Genomic DNA, 23,719 nt, shown 5'->3' with positions numbered 1-23,719 from the left:
AACAACCAACCTTCCTTAAAATATGGGGAAGAGACTTGAACAGACATTTCACCTAAGACTGAATGGCACATAAGCCTATGAAAAGATGTTCAGCATCATTAGTCATTAGAAAAATGGAACTGAAAGCCACAGTGACATATCACTGCACACCCATTAGAATGGCTAATTCAAAACAAAACCCTGACAATACCAAGAGCTAGGGAGGAAGCAGAAGAACTAGAACTTTTCATACATAACTGGTTGAAGTACTGCATGGTGGTACATCACTTTGCAAAAAAAAACAGTTCAGGCAGTGTGTTATAAAGTAAAACATACACTTACCATGTGACCCACTGTATGGGTACAACACATTTTTTATTTACCCATTCATCAGTTGGACATTTTTTAGCTATTATAATGCTGCTATGAAATTTGTACATTTCTCTTGGGTGTATGCCCATTGGTAGAACTGCTGGGTCACATGGCAATTCTACATTTAACTAACCTTTTGAAGAACTGCCAGGCTGTTTTCCAAAGTGTGCATTCCCACCAACATTGTATGAGGGTTCCAGTTTATCGACATTCTTGCCAACACTTGTTACCTGTCGTTTTTATTAATAAAGCCATCCTAGTGGGTGTGATGTGACATCTCACTGTGGTTTTGTTTTGCATTTCCCAGACGGCTAATTTTGTTGAGCACATACTCATGTATTACAGGCCATTTGTGTATCTCCTTTGAAGGATAACTATTCATATTTTTTACCCATTTAAAAAATAGGGTTATTTGTCCTTTATTATTGTTCTTTGTATACTCTAGATACAAGTCCTTTATCACATATATGATTTGCAAACATTTTCTGTGTGTTGTCTTTCACTTTCTTGATGGTGTCCTTTGAAGCATAAGTTTTTAATTTTGCTGCACTACAATTTATTTTGTTTTGCTTGTGCTTTTGGTGTCATATCTAAGAAACTATTGCCTAATCCAAGTCTCCAAGATATACTCTATTTTATTCTAAGAGTTTTACAGTTGTACCTCTTACATTTGGGTCTTTGTTCCATTTAGAGTTAACATCTTTGCATGTGCATATCCAGCACTATTTGTTGAAAGTAAGAAGAATAAATTTCTGAAAGGAATGTTTGTTTTCTCCGAAGGGGGAAAAAAAAAAAAAAAAGAACAAGGGTGCTGAGTAGAAACTGTAAACTAAATTACCCTAATCAAATATGAACAAATAATTTATTTTAAAAATTTCACTGTCAAGCATATCAAGTAAATCTGACATCACACTTGTACCACTTCACTAGGGCAAGAGCAATTAACTGTGCTAATGGCAGTGATGGAAAGATTCTTGTCTTCAACGTTTGTCCAATTTACCCAGCACTTAAACAGCGCAAAACACTATTTTAAGAAATTACAGAATATATAGGACGTGAGTGAAATGTAACAGCAAAGAACATAAGACGCTACAGATATGAACCTAATTTTAAGTAAAGATCAAGTACAAAACTTGGATTCATATAAGCAATAAGATAAAGGTGGTGATCTATAAACAGGCTTCCTTTAAATAAGATTTATCCCAGTGCATCTAAACTCATTCTATTGCAAACAAAACAAAAACCACAATATTTAGACTTCTCAGCAATAGCCCCTTATAAAATGTAGTACAGTACAACTCTGGTTACATTTCAGAATTGAAGCCTTTGTTTGAGGTAGAACCAGCAGAAATATATCAAAATATACTATTTAAGGGGAATTTCAACAAATAAAACTAAACTTTCACCTACTCATTAGTCTTTTACAACTTTAAGTTTTCATATTAACTGTACTTTGTGAACATTCACTCAATGACAATAAGAGTAGATATTTTACATACACAGGTGAAAAATGTGCTTGTTTCTTCTTTTTCCATTAAAATACTCCCATTTGTGAAACAAATGTTTTTCTATTTATCATTTCAGATCTGGGTATTAGAGAATGGAGAATATTGTTCTTAGTATGTTTCCGTCTTTAGATTATTTAAGCTAAATTTCTGAAAAAACTCATTATGTAATTAAGACAAATTTGTTCACTCTCATTGACTCAACTGACCATCTTTTTCCAATTTATTAATCACATGGTATGAAATGCCACTATTCAACACTGAAAATATGTTTCATTATTTTCCTCTTCAGAAAGAGAAGTTGAAATAAGGGCTTCTTTTCATTCTCTGATGAGAACCGCGCTCCTCCAACAGGAGTCAAGTAAGTATCCACTCTATTTTATTACTTGAAAGTAGTATTTTGAAGTCCAGAGACAATGGACTGTGAAGATTACATCTCCTATGTATTCCCCAGACAACATTTCCCAGCTTGGTTGCAGCACAAGGAATCATCTCATGGCTCGTGTTTATCTTCTGCCTGATAAAGCATAATGATTTCTATTTTAGGGTACCCCAGCAAAAGGATTTTGATGGTTGTGGTGTTTGATGTTTAATTTAGCCTAATTTTCATGTGTAAGTAAAGATAATATTCAAGGTTTGATAGGCATTCTATTTTTTTTTTTTTTTAGTGTTAACATTCTTAAGAGCTGAAAACCAAAGCTCTTTTAGGGAATGTAGTCTTTATAAAAAGGGTCGATGTTTTGGTGACTCCTCGTCATTATTCTCCCTTGTTTTCGAAGTACGTCCAGTCAGATTACTCAGTCGTATAACAGTAAATTCAAAGACAGCACCTGTTGGCTAGTCTGTTCCTACTGACTGACTTACTGCTTTCTACATTTTGGGTAACTCTGAAATGCTTGCAAGCTCCACCAAAGTCCGAGCAGATCTGATAATACGCATGATAGAAATTCCTAAGTCGGAACCACAAACTTGTCCACTCTGCAGAATGGTCAATTTGTAAAATATAGTAAGTTGAATTTTAAAGTAAATGTTGACCATTTTTAATAAAAATTTTAATATATTTTAGGTCCTTCATTTGAACAGACAGCCGTCGTTCCTTAGCAAATGCCTGTATTTATTGGTATTAGCAAAACTTGAACATTTGTAATTCTGTAAAGATGACCAGTGTTTCCTTGACAAAGTTTTCGTTTCAGTTCTTTCTGAATGGTGTTTTAAAGGGTACTGAGTTACACCTTTAGCTCTGACCTTTAAGAAACAGATTATTATGTCCTTTAGTAACTTTACAAAGTGGTTGATGGCACACACTTCTCCATCAAAGAGATGCTTATCTAAATCTACAAAAAGATAAATATGCCCGGAAAGCTCATGTAATATTTTTTGCTGAAGATAAAATTCCTTCTGTTTAGGAAGTAGTAGTTCATAAACTGCCATCCTCGAATGGGTTCTTACAACTCGCTCACAAATATCTATGACTCGGCACAAACTTTCTGAAGGGAAATGCAAGCCATTTTCCTTTTTAACACATAACAGTGATCCAATTTTAGAGGATTTGAGATCTGATGCATATAGTGCACTGATGCAGTCCTCACATGTTAAAAGAGCTGATAACTTATTTGCAATATAACCAGCACAACAGGTAAGATTTTGCCTATGATCTGACAGGTCTAGTAGTGCCTCACTTAGCAAACAGTCAGACCAGTCTTGGCAAATATCCTCTTTGCGAAAAAGAGTCTTTATAACGCTGATACCATACTGACGCTGAACTGTCCAAAGGGCCAAGTCCGTCCTTCGAGCAACTGAAATGTCAAGGATGCTTACTTCACCTAGAAAAACCTCATCTTGTAATCTGTATCTGGTCTCCAAATTATGGTAAGCTTTCTGGAATGCCATGCAGGTGGGGTTAGAACTGGTTACCAATACCTGTCTAAGCATCTTTAGAAATAATTCCAGATGATCTTGACTGAATTTGTAAGTCAGAAGATATGGAAAAGGCATGACTTTTGGGGAAACGTAATTTTGGTAGAGCCATTTTAAGCTCTCAGCATTAAGCAAAAATCCCAGGAATCCCAGTTTTCGCTTACCTTTAATTATTTGATTATTGCTAATGTCAGATAATGTAACAAAAATAGTCTTGGCTTCAATTAACACATGGTTGATTTTATTAAAAGTTTCGGGTAATAGAGGTCCTTTAAGTCCCTTTCCATAATAGTTCCTACTATTAAAAATGTCAAACAGATTGTTAATTAAGCGTAAGAACTGGATGGTACCAATACAGTTTTGAAAAGGAGGCAGGCCTAATGACAGCAAACATTCTAATGCGCTGGCCACGCTCTCACTGAAGAGTTGGGCAGCACAATTCGTTTTTAGTATGTGGTTCTTCAGATTTGCAAGTTTTCTTGGGATTCTCTCCATATTTGATAATTCCTGTTCCTCTAGTGCTGCTAACCCCACAAGGTGCTGCCAGTGTGCTGTGCCATTAATGAACTGAATGCTTTGAAAATTCTGAAATGCATTTCTTATTAATCTAAGCAAGTGGCAAGAATCAAAGAAGTATGCAATCTGTTGACTAGAAGATGAAGGATGCTGAAATGTACACTTCATGTTGTCTCCATCAAGATGTATCCCCAATGCTTTTGCCATCTGAACACTGTGAGCTGTAGCATCAGACGTGACAGCTAGAACTGTGATCCCTATGTCACTCAGTTTGCCAATCGTCAGACGAAGCAGCTGAGCTTGCAAATATCCAGACGCCCTGTTTACAAAAAAATAACCAAGAGGTGTCCTCCAGTGACCAGAAATACCCACTGCCATGAGCAAAATAGTCTCTGAGGCAAGTGGTGTTTCATCAGCATCAAGTTTGCCAAGACCAAAGTCCATAAACCCTAGCAAATGGTGACTGCTGGGGTCCCACTGAAGTTGTTGCTTGAGAGATATACCTTTTATTATCAGTGAACAATATTGATATAGCTGGTCTCCATTCTCTACTTTTCGTTGAAGAAAAGAAAAAACGTTGCTGCTGAAACCTGGACCGGGTTTGCATTTGGACAGCCATCTAGAAAATGTAAAAAATGAAAAACATAAAACACAAATGAAGAAATTAAAAAAGGGAAAATGCCTTAAATGACATTTTCTACTAAAGTAGCCTCAAATCCCTGTTGAAATAAAGCCAAGTATAGTAGCCAAATTCTATCAACATTTCAAGCATATATTCATAGTTCTGATAAAATAGATAATAGAGAAACTTAGAAACACAGAATAGCAACTGAAGATGCAAACATACCACAACATTTTTAACTTCTTACTCACTTCTTAATAAAAATCAACTACCCAGTTTGTTCTCATTGATGTGTTTGTAATTTAGATCATAAACCAGTCTTACCTGTACATTCACTGAGATGAGAAAACTGTTGAGGGGGAAGGAAACTGAGAACAGCTAGTACATCTACCCCATTTTATAGATGAGGAAACTGGGAGGAAGAGGGAGAGGTTAAGTTGCCTGGCCCATGTTGTGCTGCTAGTCATGCACAAATGTGAAAACCAGCTTTCCTGAGGCCCTTGTTCAGTGCTTTTTCTCACTGCTCTTCGAATTATGCCCTTTGGGGCAATAGAGTGTCTGCATCTGTTTGCTCCTATCCAAAGTGCCTACACTATTATCTTTATCTTAGGAGTTCTTTCATAGTATTTTTTTGATCTTCCCAAACTGCTGATTATTCTTTTCTATTTCTGTTAGTGTCTGTCACTAACAGAATTCTTTTCACTCAGTTCTAATTTACACTTTCTAATTTGTTATAGATCAGGAAAGGAAGTAGCCAAGTTTAATAATTGTCTAAAATAAGACTAAATGGATTCTGAGGTAGACTGAAGTGTTCATCTTCACTGAAGTTTACTTTTATAACTCAAATGACTTTTTTTTTTAAGGTTGAATTTCTGATTTTGGGGCTATATTCCAGGCTGCCAAGGTTTCTTCCTGGACAGCCATCTCTATTTAATTGAAATTTTAATGTACTTCCAGAAGTATTTCAGGACAGGGCTTTCCAAATATTTTGCTGCAACCAAGAAGTTTCATGAGCAGAATTTACCCTTACTATATGCCAGGTACAAATATACGTGTGTATATAAATGTATATACAAAATTTAAATGCCACTTATGACCCACTAAATTGATTTCAAGATGCACTAACAGATCTGAAAAACACAGTTACAGAATGCAGAAGACATACTCTGACTATTTAGGAGACAGAAGTATTAATCAGTTGTTTATATTTAAAAACAGGGCAAAATAATAAGACAATGAGAAAACAGAATAGTGGCTCTCCAGCAGGGTGCTACAGCCCACTAGTACGTTGAAAAGCCTTTTCAAGTGTGTCACCAAATTTTAATCAGTTGTTTAAAATTTATTCTTTTGCAGTAGGATTCTCAAATGAACACTAAAGATGCTAAATGTGTTACATGTGCAGTAAGTATCTAATGAAACTACTTAATGCTTCAAGGTAAAAGTTCTAGTTTAAATAGGTTAAAAAAGCTTATGTTCCGGTGAGCTTGCTTTTTAAATGAAAATTAAATGGTATCTTAATGTCCACAACTACTAGAATGACGTTTCTCAGGCAGAAAAATATGTGGACTTGTTGATTTTTTCTTTTTAAGTTTTTAAAACTGAGAGTAGAAACACTCAAACCAAGTTTTTAGTGTTGTAGGGAAGTGACTGATTTCTCTCTCAAACCAACTTTTTTCCCCCACTCAAAATGAAAAAACACTTTCTGATTGTATAAAATAACACATCCATTTTTTAAAAAACTGAAAGAATATAGAAAAGTGCAAAAAAGTAAAAATCACTGTTAATACGTGAACTTATTTACAAAACAAAAATAGACTCAAAGACATAGAAAACAAACACATGGTTACCAAAGGGGTGGCACGGGGTGGGGGCCTGGAGGGATAAATTAGGAATTTGGGATTAGCAGATACACACCACTATATATAAAATAGAGAAACAACAAGGGCCTATTGTATAGCACAGGGAACTATATTCAATATCTTGTAATAACTGAAAATGGAAAAGAATCCCAAAAAGAATATATATATGTATATCTAAATCACCTTCCTGTACACCTGAAACAATATAGCACTGTAAATCAGCTACACTCCAATAAATAAATAAATAGATATTTTTTTAAAATCACTTAATATTTCAGGGACATTCTTCCAGATCTCTTTATGTATACATAACTAGATATAATTTTCAAAAATTATACTGAACCTATTTTTCTTTACTATAGTAATGTTATAGACATACTTTTGCATGTTCTTAACTACTGACCTACAGCAATATTTTAAGTGTACACACAGTAAAACTAAAGCATAAATAATTGAACCAACCTGTACTGAAGGACACTTAGGTTGTTTCTAATTTTTAAACAATACAAAGAGCAACACAATGTGTGTTTGTGGGCACACACACACTTATACATATCTATGTCATTTATGCAATTCCTAGGAGTAGGATGCAGGGGTAAATTTACTTATGCATGTATTAGAATAAATGAATTCAACTTTTAAAGAAGTTTTGGGCCACAGGTGCACATAATTGAGTCAATTTAAATATAATTCACATTCCCAAATTGTCCTTCAGACAGTTCATACCAATTATAATTGACATACTCATCAATATATTTTAAATTAAACATTAGCTTAGTTATGGAATAATTATAGGGAGTCACTTGGGTAGCTTAAAGCTCTGCTTAGGAAAAATACTGTGCTGAAGAGCCATAACGCTGAGCTGGGTGTTCTTCTTTAAGACTATTAGCTCCTCCCACTGTCTTGGTTATTTCTGAAGCTCTCACGTCAACTCACCTATACAGGGAGCTAATTTACTAAACTGCAATGAATACCAAAATAGAAAATTAAATTAGAAACAGAAAAAATCTACTAAGATCATACTAAATGTATCACTATTATAATTAGGAAAGCTGAGGGTGCTATGGCATTATTTCAAAGGAGTTGTGAAAACAAACTACCTTAAAGACCCAAAGCTCTGGAATTATAAGAAGCAGAGCCATGGGAAGGTTCTGGACATAAAGAATTCAAGGGAGAACTGAAAAAGGATCCAACTTCAGTACAGAGAAAATTAGAGAGGTGACTGATAGCAGCTAAGAACTGAAGAAATAGTAGTTAGAAATGAGTGAGTAAGGTACCTATCTAACTGAATCAAGGGTTTTTTAAAATGTAAGTCTGGCTTGGTCTGTCATCCATACAATTGTTTCTCCATTCTCATGGAGGGAAAAAACAACTATTCATATTTTCTCCTTTCTCCCAAACTTCTAATGCTTCCTTCCCCAACTCTTAGCTATTAACTTCATGTCACTGAGAAAATAGAAGCAATTCGATAAAAACTCATTTTCTTACCACCAAATCTGTTAACCTGTTGCATCTGTATCTCTCTTTTTCCTGTTTCGACGCATGATTTGTCCCTGCTCCTAATTAAGGCCAGACCTCCCTCCACAGCAGTGTTGGATGTTGCCCTCCTGCAGTTATCCTTTCTGTTGGGCATCACTGATTTTCTTATCTGCACTAGATCACTCCCATGAGCAGGCAAACAAGGTGCAGCATCTGCTATCTCATCAAATATCCTCCCCTCCATTTATGTTCCTTCCACTTACGGACACATTTCTCTTCTCCTTTCACAGCAAAACTCCTTGAGAGAGTCCATAATCACTGTCTCTGCTTCTTTGCCTTCCAGTATCTCTTGATTCCACTTCAGCCAGGCTTATCTCTCCATCACTGTACTGCAACTGCTTTTTTTTTTTTTTTTTTGCAACTGCTTTTATCAAGGTCATCACTGATGTCTCCATCTTGCAAAATCCAATGGTCAATTGACTGTCCTCATCTTACTTGATCTCCAGCAGCATTTGACACAGTGCAATACTATCTCCTTGAGATACTTTCTACACTTGGCTTCTAGGCCATCACAATCTCCTGGTTTTCTTCCTGTCTCACTGGCTGCTCATGATCAATAAATGTTTCTTGAATAAATGAATATTCAATATGATTAGACATCTAATACTTAAGCACAGATGTGTTGAAAATAGATATAAACAGGGGAAATGAAGGGAAATGTAATCAAATAAAAATTTTTGACCATTCAGATTTCTCAGTATAAAATCTAGGTATTTCTAATATGTTGGAATAATAGATGGCCATTAAAACAAAATTTGGGTGATGGCTAGTTTTTTTTTAAAGTCTGGGAGAATACATACCAAATTGCTAACTGGTTATTTTGTGGGATTAGGGGAATGGAAGTATTATAAATATTTTTCACTTTCTGGTATTTATATACATACATATTGTTTCAATGTTTTATACTAAGCATGTATTACTATCACATTAAACAAGGTAACTTAGTTTCAGACAAAGTATCCAAAGAAATAAGCAACCCTTTGAGTACTAAAATTGTAAATCAAAATAATGACACAGCAAAGGTTACAAAATGAAAAATGACATGAAGAGAAAAAAGATCAGTGTGAGCTGGAATTACCAGAGAAGACTTAATTCAGGAGTTGATGCAGAACTATAGAAAGGAAGAAAACCATGGGGGGCGGGGTGGGGGGGAGATGAGAAGTCGTATGGAATGTCTCACATAAACCATAGTGTAAAATCAGTAACTAATGCTTTAAAACCAGTGCAAAGGAGAAGACTTGACTAAAAAACGTGTGGAAGTGATAGCAACATAGTGTCTATAAAAATGTCCCCTGCTTACCAGAAAGTAGACATTTATAAATAAGTGTAATATCTGGCCTAAATGGTAAAATCACATATGGAAGAGAGTGAATCAGCCTATACACAAATGTTCATCTCAATATACAAAACAGCAGTTACAACGAAAAAATAAAAACAATATAAATGTCCAATAGTTGGAGAATGCCAAAGTTAAGTAGGGTACGACTACCTGATATTCTGCAGCTATTCAAGATCATAACTATGTAAAAAACTAGTAAATCTAAGCACAGAAAAAAGACTGGAAGAAAATTCCCTATGTTAATAGTAATTGTTTAAATATAACCTAGAGGAACAATTAATGGATTTTCCTCCTTTTTCTCTCATTTCTAAATTTGTTAGTAGTAGTATTATGTTAATAGTATGTGTGGAGGAAAATTCTCATTCATGTTTTTTTTTTAAAGGGGATGTGATGTACATCATGGTGACTATACTTGATAATACTGTACCTATATCTGAAAGTTGCTAAGAGAGTAGATCTTCAAAGTTCTCATCACAGACACAAAAAATTTGTAACTATGTGTGTGAAGGATATTAACTAGACTTATCTTGGTGGTCATTTTGCAATATATACAAATATCTAATGCAAATATCAAACACATAATTACATTGTATACCTGAAACTAACATAATGTTATGTGTCAATTACATCTCAATTTAAAAGAAGAGAAGTTTCCCCCCAAGTGGGAAAAAAAAGAACCCTCATAATAATCAAGGTCCTTCCTCCCACCAAGCCTCAGTTTCCCCCTTCTTTAAAATGAGGGGGTTGGGGCTTCCCTGGTGGCGCAGTGGTTGAGAGTCCGCCTGCCAATGCAGGGGACACGGGTTCGTGCCCCAATTTGGGAAGATCCCACATGCCGCGCAGCGGCTGGGCCCATGAGCCATGGCCACTGTGCCTGCGCGTCTGGAGCGTGTGCTCTGCAACAGGAGAGGCCACAACAGTGAGAGGCCCGCGTACCGCAAAAAAAAAAAAAAAAAAAGAGGGAGTTGGTCTACATGATCTCTAGGAGTTTCTCCAGTCCAGAGCCCCTATGAGTTTGTTTTAAAGTTGAAGCAATAAGAAACCAAGAAGCACCTTCCAGGAGAGAAGGCTCCTGCCATTCCTGGGCGGCCTCTGCCCCAATAGCAGTGGATTAAATGAAGTGCTGCTCTTTAGACAGCGATTTGAGGTCCAATGCAATTCTTCTTTACATCTGTTCAAAATCCTAAACAACCATCCAGGCATCCTTTCATTCCACAAATATTTATCAAGAGACCATTGTGTTCCAGGCACCCCTCCAGGGCAGGAGGTGTAACAAAGAACCAGACACAGACCTCATACTTTGGCAGCTCAGTCTAGCGGGGAAGACAGTTTTAAGTACTAAGATTCAGTTCCACATTGTGTGCGCAAGAGGGTATCTAGTCCAGAATCGGAAGAATGGCAGGCCAGGCTTCAGAAAGGATGTGATATCTAATCTGAGCCTGAAGGGTGAGGACCAATCTCCAGGACTAACAGGGAGAATGGGCATTTCAGGCAGATGGACTAGTAAGTCTCGAAGGTAAGGAAGCAGCAAGAAATGCCTTACAATAGGAATGTGGAATCTAAGAGGGCAGGGAGAGAGGCAGGAGATGAGCCGCAGAGTCCAGCAGGAGCCACATCACATCACAGAAGCTCAGTGAGCCACAGGAAGAAGTCTATGGGTAATGGGAGGCTTGGGCAGCAGGAAAGTGACTGGTATGGGTTGACTTGTGTCCCTCAAAAAAGATATATCATAGTCCTAATCTCCAGTACCTCAGAGTGTGATCTTATTTGGAGATAGGGTCTTTACAGAGGTAATCAAGTTAAAATGAGGTCATTAGGGCACACCCTAATCCAACATGACTTGTGTCCTCATAAAAAGAGGAAATTTGGACACAGAAATATACATGGATAATGGAAGACGATGTGAAGAAACACAGGGAGAAGGACCACCATCTACAAGCCAAGGAGAGAGGCATGGGACAGACCCTTACTTCACAGCCCTCGGAAGGAACTAACCCTGCCAGCACCTTGATTTTGGACTTCTAACTTCCAGAACTGTGAGGCAATAATACATTTCTGTCATTTAAGTCAAATAAGTAAATAAATAAAAATAAAAGAATCTGTAAATCCTGTGATGGAAAAAACAGTAAAAATTGAGTATTAAATTTATAAGACATTACTATAAAAGTCACTGTTATTTGCTTCCCACTAAGAGAATATAAATATAGCTATGTATTTTGACCACAAATTCTAAAAAATTATTTTTCATAATCTGGTCTCTGGACAGCCTGCATTGGCACCAACTACAGTGCTTAGGAAAAATTCAGATTTTTGATCTTTGCCTCAAACCAATGGTATCAACCTAGATACCAATCAATTGTTCTCGATTTTCTAGATTAGTCACATATTAAAACTACTGAAGTGTCTGAGAAATTCCAATATTTCAAGATTTAGATTTTACCACCCAGAGTGTCTCTACCATCTGAAAGATGCAAAAAAATTTGTCAGCCTATATGTCTTCATTCTGTGGGTGAAATATCGACTGTGATAACATGCAAATACCACCTAGAAGTTTTTAAAAAGAGAAAGTGGACAAAAAGAGAGTATGAATACTAATAGCATTAATGTATAAACTACAGTGAAAGAACAAAATGTTTATTTTATTTAATATCTAAAATGTAATTCACTTACGTTCTGAGGATAGAAGAATGAGGCAGTTTAAGAATCTTTCTTACATAATCATAGACTTTGCTACTGCACAAGTAGAGTGTACACGCAAATTGCTTCATTTCTGTGGAGTACTCAGCTGTTTCTCTCCAGTTATACAACTCCCACTTAAAATCTGTTAAAATAAATTTATTCTTTGTGATGAAAAATGTGTACAGTAACATTTTCAGGCATAGACCATAGCATTTGGATATAAAATGTGATAGGCACCAAAATTCAAATAGTTACATTTTAACTGAGTTTGTTCAGAGGTTACTATCTAATCTTAGAGACTGTTAACCAATTTATCCTGTTCATCTTGGATCATTTCACTAGAAAGAGGGACAAAAAATGTGTCAACTTCAGTCGTTATGTTTTACTATTCATTGGCAGCCTGAGTGGAGATTTTTAGAGGAACAGGGAAGAAAATGAAATAAATGGATAAATTAAGTCTCTGGATTATGAGGACATTTATTAGTTTTAGTTTGTTCCCTAGTCATCATTTATCTGAGAGTGAAAATTAGACACAAGAAATATTTTGGGGGATAGGGAACTATTCAGAATGAACAATCTTCCCTACCACTGAGAGAAAAAAAAAATCCTCTGTTCCTGGTGCAGACCCCTATTTATAACCTATATTCCCCTCTTGGAAAAACACAAAATACTCTCTTCCATTGGAGATACCTACTCTTGTCTAGAAAAGGACATGCTTCTTTTACCAGAATGCAAATCCAAAATCTCTGCTGCTTTCATCAGAGAGTAAGTTGGCAATTCTTACTTTGCCCCTCTTCAAATATCCTGGTTCACAAAGAAGACTAGGTAGTCTTTCAATGGACATATATATACTCTATAGAGTATTACAGAAAAAAATTTGGAGACTTAACACAATTTTCAAACTCAAAGGGATTTTGCAAATTATCTAGTTCAACTCACTGCAAAAAAAGACTTTAGTGATAAATTATCTAGCAGTTAAAATTGTTTACAAAGAATTTGCAGTGACAAGTGTGTGATTATAAAAAGTGAAAAGTAGGGACTTCCCTGGTAGTCCAGTGGTTAAGCATCCATCCTTCAATGCAGGGGATGCCGGTTTGATCCCTGGTTGGGGAACTAAGATCCCACATGCCACAGGGCAACTAAGCCCATGCACCACAATTAGAGAGCCCGCATGCCACAACTAGAGAAGCCTGAGTGCCACAACGAGGAGCCCATGTGCTGCAACTAAGACCCGGAGCAGCCCAAATAAATATTTTTAAAAATTTAAAAAATATTTTTAAAAAGTGAAAAGTACAGGGCTTCCCTGGTGGCGCAGTGGTTGAGAATCTGCTTGCCAATGCAGGGGACACGGGTTCGAGCCCTGGTCTGGGAAGATCCCACATGCTGCAGAGCAACTAAGCCTGTGCGCCACAGCTACTGAGCCTGCGCGTCTGGAGCCTGGGCTCTGCAACAAGAGAAGGCCGCGACAGTGAGAGGCCTGCGCACCGCGATGAAGAGTGGCCCCCGCTCGCTGCAACTAGAGAAAGCCCTCACACAGAAACTAAGACCCAACACAGCCAAAAATAAATAAATTTATTTAAAAAACAAAAACAAAAAAAGTGAAAAGTACAATATATGGTATAAACCATATGATCTCATTTCTGGGTAGTAGGATTATGTGTTATTTTTATTATTTATACATTTCTTTGCTTCTCCTGTAATAAACATATTACTTTTACCTTCTTCTTTTTTTTTTTTTTTTTTTTGGTACGCGGGCCTCTCACTGTTGTGGCCTCTCCCGTTGCGGAGCACAGGCTCTGGACGCGCAGGCTCAGCGGCCATGGCTCACGGGCCCAGCCGCTCCGCGGCATGTGGGATCTTCCCGGACCGGGGCACGAACCCGCGTCCCCTGCATGGGCAGGCGGACTCTCAACCACTGCGCCACCAGGGAAGCCCAAACATATTACTTTTAAAATTGTAAAATCATAAAAGGATTTTGGTGATTATTTTTCATTCTTCTTGCTTATGCTAGAGACTTTTCACTTCTCAGCTAAAAGCATATTTCCATTGGCAAAACAAAATAAACATGTAATGATATTTCAGAAAAATTAAGAGCTACATTGTAAGTATTACAGGTCATTAGGGAAGATACCGGAAAATTGTGCTCGTAGCAGACACTCTGTTTCTTCTGAAAGTAGCTTCTCTTCAACAAGTGCATCAATTAATCGTAAGCCCTTTCTCTTCTTGATCATCCTGTAGTTTTTTGCGGAAGCAAGTCTTTTTCTGGACACTTGTAGCATCTGTTGCACCTCAGCCAATTTCTCTGCTCCTATTGTGAGAGGTCTCTTTAGACTGTAGTTATGGTCCTCAGTAGCAACCTCTTGAGAATTATCAGGAAGTGGCTGTTTTAGGATTTTCTGTCTTGCTTTACCTTTAAGGTGTACACCTTGGAGAACCTATGACACAAATAGAAAGTGAAGTTTATTTTAGAAAATATCACACAATGACTATCTATAAAAATACCACTGAATACAAAGCACTCACCTGGTTGCTGTGGAGAGTTAGTTATGAAAGAAAAGGTCATAATCTCTGACTTTTTAAAAATATATGATCTCTGGGATAATGTAAACAAGTTTTGGGTTTTTTTGTTTTTGTTTTTTTTTGGCTTCTATACAGAAATAGTAACATGATGCTGAAAGTTTCCGAAATGATTAAAGTAACTAGAGAAAGGTGGTGGTAATTTGGGAAGGTTTCACAGGAGTTTTGAGTTGTTCTTTTTTTTTTTTTTCTTTTTTTAAAGAAGATGTTGGGGGTAGGAGTTTATTAATTAACTTATTTTTGCTGTGTTGGGTCTTCGTTTCTGTGCGAGGGCTTTCTCTAGTTGTGGCAAGTGGGGGCCACTCTTCATCGCGGTGTGCGAGCCTGTCACTATCACGGCCTCTCTTGTTGCGGAGCACAGGCTCCAGACACGCAGACTCAGCAGTTGTGGCTCACAGGCCCAGTTGCTCCGCGGCATGTGGGATCCTCCCAGACCAGGGCTCGAACCCGTGTCCCCTGCACTAGCAGGCAGATTCTCAACCACTGCACCACCAGGGAAGCCCCTTGAGTTGTTCTTTGAGGGAGTAATAACATGGTTTAATGGAGGGGACAGGAAAGTTATTTGCACAAACAGGAAGGCACAGGACAGAGCTTGGGCTTTGGAATTAAGACTCCTGGCTCCCCTCACTTGTTAGCTGTGACTTAACATCTATAATCCTTTATCTTCTCACTTATAAAATGTGGATAATAATACAGAGTTGTTTTAAGGATACAATAAGATACTTTACGTAAATCGCCTAGTGCAGTGCCTGGACCATTGTAGGTCCCAATAAATTGTAACCATTATTGATTTTAAACGAAAGCATAAAAGCAAGTCAATTTATCATATATACAGAGGGTAAGTACATGTGGTTCAAAAAGAGAATTCACGGCAGTTAGAGATGCACAAATCAATTAATAGAAAGCTCTTCGAACTTGTGAGTTTGGATTTGATACCAACAATATTCTTTTGAAAGAGGGAATAAGGTAAAACAATACTGGAATAAGGAGACTCCAATGAGTAAGAGGAAGGTGAGGGTAGAGTAAGGATAGAACAGTTGGATGACTATTTGCAGACTGCAGACAGTGATTGAGTCATATATGAGCATGTGGCTAAGGGGTAAAAGGATAAAATAAAAGCAATCAAAAGAAACATAAGACTGTAACACCCATACTGATGACTGACTCATAGAAAGTCTTCTATTTTCCGTATACCTCTTTCTATATCAATGCTAACAATTAGGTATGTTTTTGGTCAAGATCAATAACATTTTTGGGGAGAGCCAAAAAAAGGAGGGGGTAGATAATTTCAAAGTATTGTGAAAACTGTCTCATACTTAAAAGCCTGCATTCTAAAGCTGTTTATATCTACTAGTTGATTTTTGTGATCAATTTAGTAACCTTATGTATATCTAGACATATGGTTTACATTTATACATTTTATTTATTTATTTTTTTGGCTGTACCACATGGCATGCAGAATCTTAGTTCCCCGACCAGGGATGGAACCCGCACTCACTGCATTGGAAGCGCAGTCTTAACAACTGGGCCGACAGGGAAGTCCCGTATACGCTTTATTTTTATTTTTTAAAAAGCTCCAAAGTACAATTACTAATACTACATATATATTAAAAAAAACCACTAATTTTCTAGGCATTTAAAGTGTATTATAGGATTTATTTTAAGTCCTAGGTTTTTGGTTTTGTGTTTATCTCTGTAAAATCTAGCTATAATGTGAGCTGTCTTGATTTGTAAAGGCTCTGTAAAATTTAATTTTGTTTACACCTAGATTTAAATACCTTGTATAGAGAAACAGAAGGCACAGCTCCTTTTTTCAGCTTTCTTCTTATACCATATGACTCAAAGTCACTTTCTTGAAAGTGTTTGGAACATAGCATAGCACCTGGTCCTGGAATCCAAATCTTTTTGCTTCTGGGGTCCATACGATTAACAGCCCTGATCCATTTTGAGCGCTGAATGGTATCAGTTGGAAATCTACAGCAATCATATTAAAATTCCATTAACATGAAAATATAGTAATACTACAGTAGTATTTATTATATAAACCGATTTATTATTTAACTGCTTTACATAAACATTAAGTCCAGTTAATTAAAGTTTAATTCACTTGATCTGATTTCATTTTTCAAAGTTCTTTGACTTTTTAAATACAAAAGCTCGGGCTTCCCTGGTGGCACAGTGGTTAAGAATCTGCCTGCCAATGTGGGATACACAGTTTCAAGCCCTGGTCCAGGAAGATCTCACATGCCGTGGAGCAACTAAGCCCGCGAGCCACAACTACTGAGCCTGCGCACGCCTGGAGCCCGTGCTCCGCAAGGAGAAGCCTCCGCAAGGAGAAGCCTCCGCAACGAGAAGCCGCCTCAACGAGAAGCCACCGCAATGAGAAGCCCACGCACTGCAACGAAAAGTAGACCCGCTCGCCACAACTAGAGAAAGCCCGCGTGGTTTTTTAAATTTACTGAAATAAAATAAATTTAAATCCAAAAGCTAATATCTAAGTGATCTCATCTGTTTCAATTTGTATGTGGACAATTCTCCTGTTAAACACCCTGCACATTCTATCTTCATAGCCTACACTTAACAGAATCTTCTCAAATTTAATATGTGTGTCTTTCCTTTTCTGTGTCAATTTCTTTTTAAATTATTTATTTATTTTTGGCTGCATGGGGTCTTTGTTTCTGCGCGCGGGCTTTCTCCAGTTGCGGTAAGCGGGGGCTACTCTTTGTGGCGGGGTGCGGACTTCTCATTGCAGTGGCTTCTCTTGTTGTGGAGCACAGGCTCTAGGCTCGCAGGCTCTAGAGCGCAGGCTCAGAAGTTGTGGCGCACGGGCTTAGTTGTTCCGTGGCATGTGGGATCTTCCTGGCCCAGGGCTCAAACCCATATCCCCTGCACTGGCAGGTGGATTCTTAACCACTGCACCACCAGGGAAGCCCTATGTCAATTTTAAACGATGTCCACAAATTCTTCAGTACTCCTCCTTTCAAGGAGTGGAACCTAATTCCCCTCCCCTTGAGTGTGGGCTGGGGTTAGTAATTTGCTTCTAAGGAATATAAAAAAGCAGACGTGATAGTGGGCATTAAACAAGATCATAAAAAGCACTGAGAATCTGTCCTTGCTCTCTCTGTTGAATGGTTTTTCTCTGGGGGAAGTTACCTGCCATGTCATAAGGATCCCTACGGAGAGTCCACTTGGCAAGAAACTTGAATTCTCCAGCCAAAGGCCATGTGAGGGAGCCTTTCTGAAAGTAGATCCTTCAGTCTCCGTCAAGGCTTCAAATGACTGCAGTCTTGGCTAACATTTTGACTGCAATCTTATGAGATACTCCGTAACACCCACCTTATCCACTCCTCAATTCCTGACCCTCAGAAATTTGTCCCCTCTTCTCTTTCCTTTTTCTGGGCCATGCTGCGTGGCTTGTGGGATGTTAGTTCCCCAACCGGCGACTGAACCCGGCCCCTCAGCAGTGAAAGCACAGAGTCCTAACCACTGGACTACCAGGAATTCCCTGTACCCTCTTCCTTGATTTATTTTGGAGACAGATCTATAGATAGCCTATGACTTTTATATATTTTAACTCAGGCTTTAAAACACATAGTTGTTAGAACTGAAACTGGTGAAAATTTTAATTTCCTTAGTTACTTGTTAGGGAAATGATATGACAGTTATGATAAAACTTAATTCTGAGATACTCTCTCAATCACCTTGAGAAAGAACACTGAATTGGTAAACCTCTAAGTCTCAATTCCCTTTTACTAGCCATGTAGTATTAGATACATCTCTCAATCTGTCAGCCTCCTCCAGGGCTATAGTAGGAGTACCTGAGGATACAGATGCGTTCAAAAGCACTTTGTAAATGGTAAAGTACTATCCAAGGTTTGTTCTTTCTTAGGAACAACTAATTCCACTTTTGGAACTTTTTATTTTATTGTTCCAGGAAGATGATGCTACTTGATGCTCTCTCAAGAGAGAATGTACAGGGAATTATTTTTCCAATAAAGATGAGGCACCTTTCTCTTTTCACTGGACTCTTCTCTTAACTGATGGCACGTGTTTGTGAGGCCACATTTCTAGACTGGGTGTAGTCTCTAACCATGCAAGGGACCATCAAAAGTTGACTAGTCCACCAAGTTACATTACCAGACTGATTCTCTGATGCAAAGCTTCCCAACTGGCATGCCTGCTGAGTACAGTTATCAATGCCCTTAGCCCATGCGGTGGGCCTGGGCCACCTGGAGCCCTTGAAGTAGTTACATCAAGCTAGTCCCAAACTGCTTTGTAGGTGTGCCCCAAAGCATTAAAGAAATATTTCCAATTTTCAAAAAGACATGAAAAGGGTTGGTAAATACTGCAGTCTAACCAGCATGACTGACTAATTTGAGTTCTGGACAAAATTAAATTGGTATTAACAATTAATACCACTTTTAAAGCATTTACCTTGTGCTATATATATATTTTAAAGACTTAGTTTTGGTCTTAAAAAACTCTGCAAGACAGGTTTTTATCCTTTTACAGAAGGTGAAACCAAGACTGGAGCAGCCAAGTTTAGCTACCAGTAAATAGTCAATTAAAAGTGGAATTCATGTCTCCCTAGTCTAAAACCACCTCTGGCAGAAGAAAAATCCCATATACACAGTAATGAAATGGCTTACACTGTAATACAGAATCCATTTTCTTCCTCCTATCGACTATGTCTTTTTTATACTATTAGCAGAGATTTACTTCTTGTATCCTGCACATCAAATATTTCCCAGAAAAGTGGCTAACAAAACCAATTCTACTGTGGTTACATCTAGGGAGGGAGAGAAATGATTGAGGGGCAAGGCTTCAACTATACCTATAACTTAAGTCTCTTCTAAACAGAACAAAAGCAAACATGTTAACATCTGCTTATTCCTAGTGATGGGTAATAGGTGTTTGTTATGTATAAATAAAAGTTTAAATATAGAAGTCATTACAACAATTAAGGCAAAAATTCTTCCAAATGATCATGCATAAATTCCTTGGTTATGAAATAAATTGAATTTCTTAATCTTTTTATACCTACAAAAAGGGAATGAATCAAAGGGACACTTTAAATTTTAACTCGCCAGTCCCACTTTGTATTTAGCCATTTATGTGTTTGACAGAGCACCAATATTCTCATAGTAACAGTTTCCACACTTGTGAGTCATTTTGATTCAGGCTTTTCAACCACAGCGCCTTGCTTATGTCCTTACAACCTCTTTCACGACTGTGGTGATGGTGCTGGGGATGCTGGGAAAGGCTTCAGAGGACATAATATCTGAGCTAGAGCTGAAGAGTCAATAGGAGTTTGCCATGCAGAGTGGCCACTCCAAGGAGATGCAAAAGACACAGAGGTATGAAATGATTACTTGGAACTTTCTGGTTGATAAAGCTTGGAAAAGTAAACTAATTCAGAGGCTTGAAAGGAGAATGCAGAGGTAGCTGGGAGTAGTTATAGATGGGAAGTAGCTAGAGGTCAGATCACAAAAGGTCTTGTATGCCTTACATAAGCTTTCGATCCATCCTTTAGGTCAATGGCCACCACAGAAGTCTACACTCATCTATTGAGAGTTGAAGAAATTATTAGAATTCATTTTTATAACTCTTTGCCCCATCTTCTAATTTTTGTGTTTCATAATATATATTAGTATATCACTTCATATATAAATTTATAAATTATTATAAATCACTATCCATATATCAGAGGCATGTATTCAGGTTCTTTGTTTTTGTTTTATTTTGTTTTTTATGGAAAGAGCTCCAGGATCACATAGCTTGAAGATGGAGGCTTCAGGCAACAGCAAGTTGACTAATTCTCTCCTTCTCAGATTACCTTTTTGCTGAGCCCTTACTTCAGATCAATATTACCTTGTCACCAGAACTAACACCATAGTATTCTAACTCCTTTCCCTGTCTCTATTCTTTCCTGCCTTGCTTACAACTTCCTAGGTGTCAGGAAGACGATTCCATGTGTTTAATTCCGCACATATGGATTATAAAATAATAGAAATATATTTCAGATTGGAAAAGAGGTGTATGAGGAAAGGATTCACAGAGGAGCTTGGACTCTACCTTGTAGGCACTGAAGAGCCCAAGGGATTAAAATCCTTCCTTCAGGGAACCAGCATGATAAAATTTGCATTTTTAGGAAAATCATTTCCAGAAATCTAGAAAATGGAATGAATGGGGAAGAAATCAGGCTGGAAGAATCATAGCAGACTACTGTAATAAATGCATCACTTTTTTTTTTAATTAAGCAGGTCTTACTGTGGTTCTCAACATATAAAACAAATAAAAGCAATAAGCCAGTTCTTCCCTATTTAAAGAAACTAAGAAAAAGGCACAGGAAAAACAGGGCAGCAAAAAGTTGAGAAAGAAATTAAAGAAAAGGGAGAGAACGAGGGAGAGAGTGTCAGTACAGCCATGGGAGATGAGAGTTTCAAGGAGGGGTCGATATGACTGAAAGTTAAAAGAGGTCAAGAGAAAGATTTACAAGCACTTATTTAGATTTGGCAAGATTACCAATGACCCTCAGTTAGTGCTGTTTCATTATAGTGGTGATAGACATCTGGCTACAGTAGGGTGAAAAGGCAACAGGACTTAGGGAAATAGGTGTATGCTTCTGTTTTGAGGAACTTGGTTATAAATGGAAGGGGAGGGTAGTGTAGAGGTGCACCAAGGTTCAAGAGTCTGTGTGTCTGTGTTTAAAAGTGGAAGTCATGTGAACATGTTCAGTGTTTTTAGGCAAGTAACCAGTAGAGCAATTTACAATAAAAAGAGGACAGGAACTAATTGATGGAAACAAATCCCAGAGAAGAAAGGATACAATTATAACAGCTTAGGTGGAGGAAGCAGCCCTACTTAAACTAAGCAATACTACAAATGGCCTACCATATATAGTTGAAACTACTTAACTTGACATGTTAAATTTTTTTAGATAATTTGTCTCCAAGTTACTTTTCCCACTCTTCTACATTACATCTTCACTTTCCATCCCTTTATATTTTTCCATGTTATCCCTATTTAAATGCTATCTTCCTTCCACACCACTCTCCAATCTAGGTAAGGTTCAAGGTCCAACTCAAATATCACTTGTCCCACACAGCTCTTTTTGATTTTTTCATAAAAGTCCTTTGTCAGGGGTTTGACTCTCTACCCCTCATATTGCCTTAATAGGCTACCACTTTAAAAAAACACTGTACATTTCTTTTTGTCTGTGTGTATCTATTCTATGCACTTTTCCACTTCTCATTGATCTCAATGACCTTTACTAGACTACACCACAGATGTGGGTTCAAATTAGATCGGTCTGAAAATAAGCCCCACTCTTGTGCCAAATATAATTTCCTTGCATAACCAGTTACAGCCAGAGTCGGACCAGGCTTGCAGAGCTGGGCTAATGATACTGAACAACTGGTAATGACAGTACTGGTGAAAATCTGAAACTGAGCAGGTCCCTTCAGGGCCCTCCTGGGTACAAAAGCCCTCTGTGTCTCCCATTTTGTGTCAAAAAAACAAACAAACAAAACCCCAAAAAAGTCAGTCTCCTAGGCCTTCCCTGAGTTCCAAAGAGCGGACCCAAGCAACGACTAATTAGGGAAGTTAGGGGAGTTAGGGAATGGGTAGGGGGTAGGGGGGAAGCAGTTAAGCCAGATAGCCTGAACAATAGTTCAGTGATAAATAGAGTCCTAGTTCCTCCTCAAGGGATATACAAAACAATCTGATGGCATATCTTTGGGTAGTTCTGCAAAAACTAACCCCTCAACCTGGTGGAGGATGGTGACTACCTGCTGACCACAAGTACTTAGACCTCAAACTGGCTAGAACCATAAGGCCAATGATTCACATTCTCTAAACACCAGACTGTTACCTCACACCCCATTCAATCAGAATGTCATGCACCCTGCAGCCCCCACCCCAAATCCCTGCAGCCCTCACCCCAAATGTTGCTTTTAAAAGTCCTAAAAGCCATCAGGGATTTCGGGACTTTTCAGCACCGGCTGCCCATTCTCCTTGCTTGGCACCCTGCAATCACCACTGGACTTTCCTTCACTACAACCTGGAGTCAGTAAAGTGGCTTTCCTGCGCGGTGGGAAAGGGGACTCCAGTTCAGTTCCATAACAAACTGATCTGTACTCATGCTCCTGAGCAAGCCACACACTCTAATGAAAGCGCACGCCTTCAGCAGTTCTTCTAAACTGCCTTCCCTTCCGGTCTCCCGAAAGGAAGCAAGACTCCTTTCGAGTAACCCCTGCTAAAAGCTAATGGAGAAAGCAAGCACTTTGTAAGCAAACACTGAGCAAGAAGACGAGGAAAAGCGTTAGCCCTCCAAGTTGCCCAATTCCCTCCCCCACCCCCACGCTACGCACGTCACGCCACGCCACGCCGATGGCATGGCGCCCCACCCGCCCCGTCCCAACCTGCCCTGCCTCCCGCCTCGCCGTGCTGGGAATTAGCGCGGAGGCTGCTCTCACGCACTGGTGGAAGGAGAGGCCGCGCTCCCGGCTCAGCACGGTATCCCGGGTGCTGCAGCCCACTGCCGAGCAACTTCGGGTCATCTTCTTGCTACGTGGGGCTCCACCGTCGGTGTTCCCGCGACAGCATGAATCCCGATAAAGTTAGCTCCGCCTGCAGACACCGTGGCTACGACCTTTATTTGTCGAGAAAAGCGGGCTCTTAAGGCGCAGGGTTCCCACCCTTTCTCTCCGGGGGCCCTGCGGCAGTCTCCGTGGCCAATCACAGACCACGTCGTGTCGCAGCAGCCAATCGGAAAGGCCAGGGGCATTAAGACGCGCATTGGGTCGCCCCTCCC

General features: G+C 38.5%; 1 protein-coding gene across 2 annotated transcripts; it reads right to left on the bottom strand.

Moving 5' to 3' along the window:
• Positions 1-2,056: 2,056 nt before the first annotated feature.
• THAP9 (THAP domain containing 9) lies at positions 2,057-23,594 on the bottom strand. Of its 2 annotated transcripts, XM_032632545.1 has the most exons (5): positions 23,386-23,594; positions 16,683-16,878; positions 14,459-14,762; positions 12,319-12,469; positions 2,057-4,908 (listed from the first exon to the last, which is right to left on the bottom strand). In XM_032632545.1, exons 1-5 carry the CDS (start codon positions 23,463-23,465, stop codon positions 2,928-2,930), a joined length of 2,712 nt encoding a protein of 903 aa, XP_032488436.1. In that variant the 5' UTR covers positions 23,466-23,594; the 3' UTR covers positions 2,057-2,927. The 2 variants fall into 2 exon arrangements, with proteins under 2 accessions (XP_032488436.1, XP_032488437.1); XM_032632546.1 differs by lacking the exon at positions 16,683-16,878 and having other exon boundaries at positions 23,386-23,577.
• Between the last annotated feature and the right edge of the window lie 125 nt (positions 23,595-23,719).

This window comes from Phocoena sinus, chromosome 5 (assembly GCF_008692025.1).
Source record: "Phocoena sinus isolate mPhoSin1 chromosome 5, mPhoSin1.pri, whole genome shotgun sequence".
NCBI lineage: Eukaryota > Metazoa > Chordata > Mammalia > Artiodactyla > Phocoenidae > Phocoena > Phocoena sinus.
The sequence above is the reverse complement of the archived record's forward strand: the minus strand, read 5'-3'. Positions and strand labels throughout refer to the sequence as shown.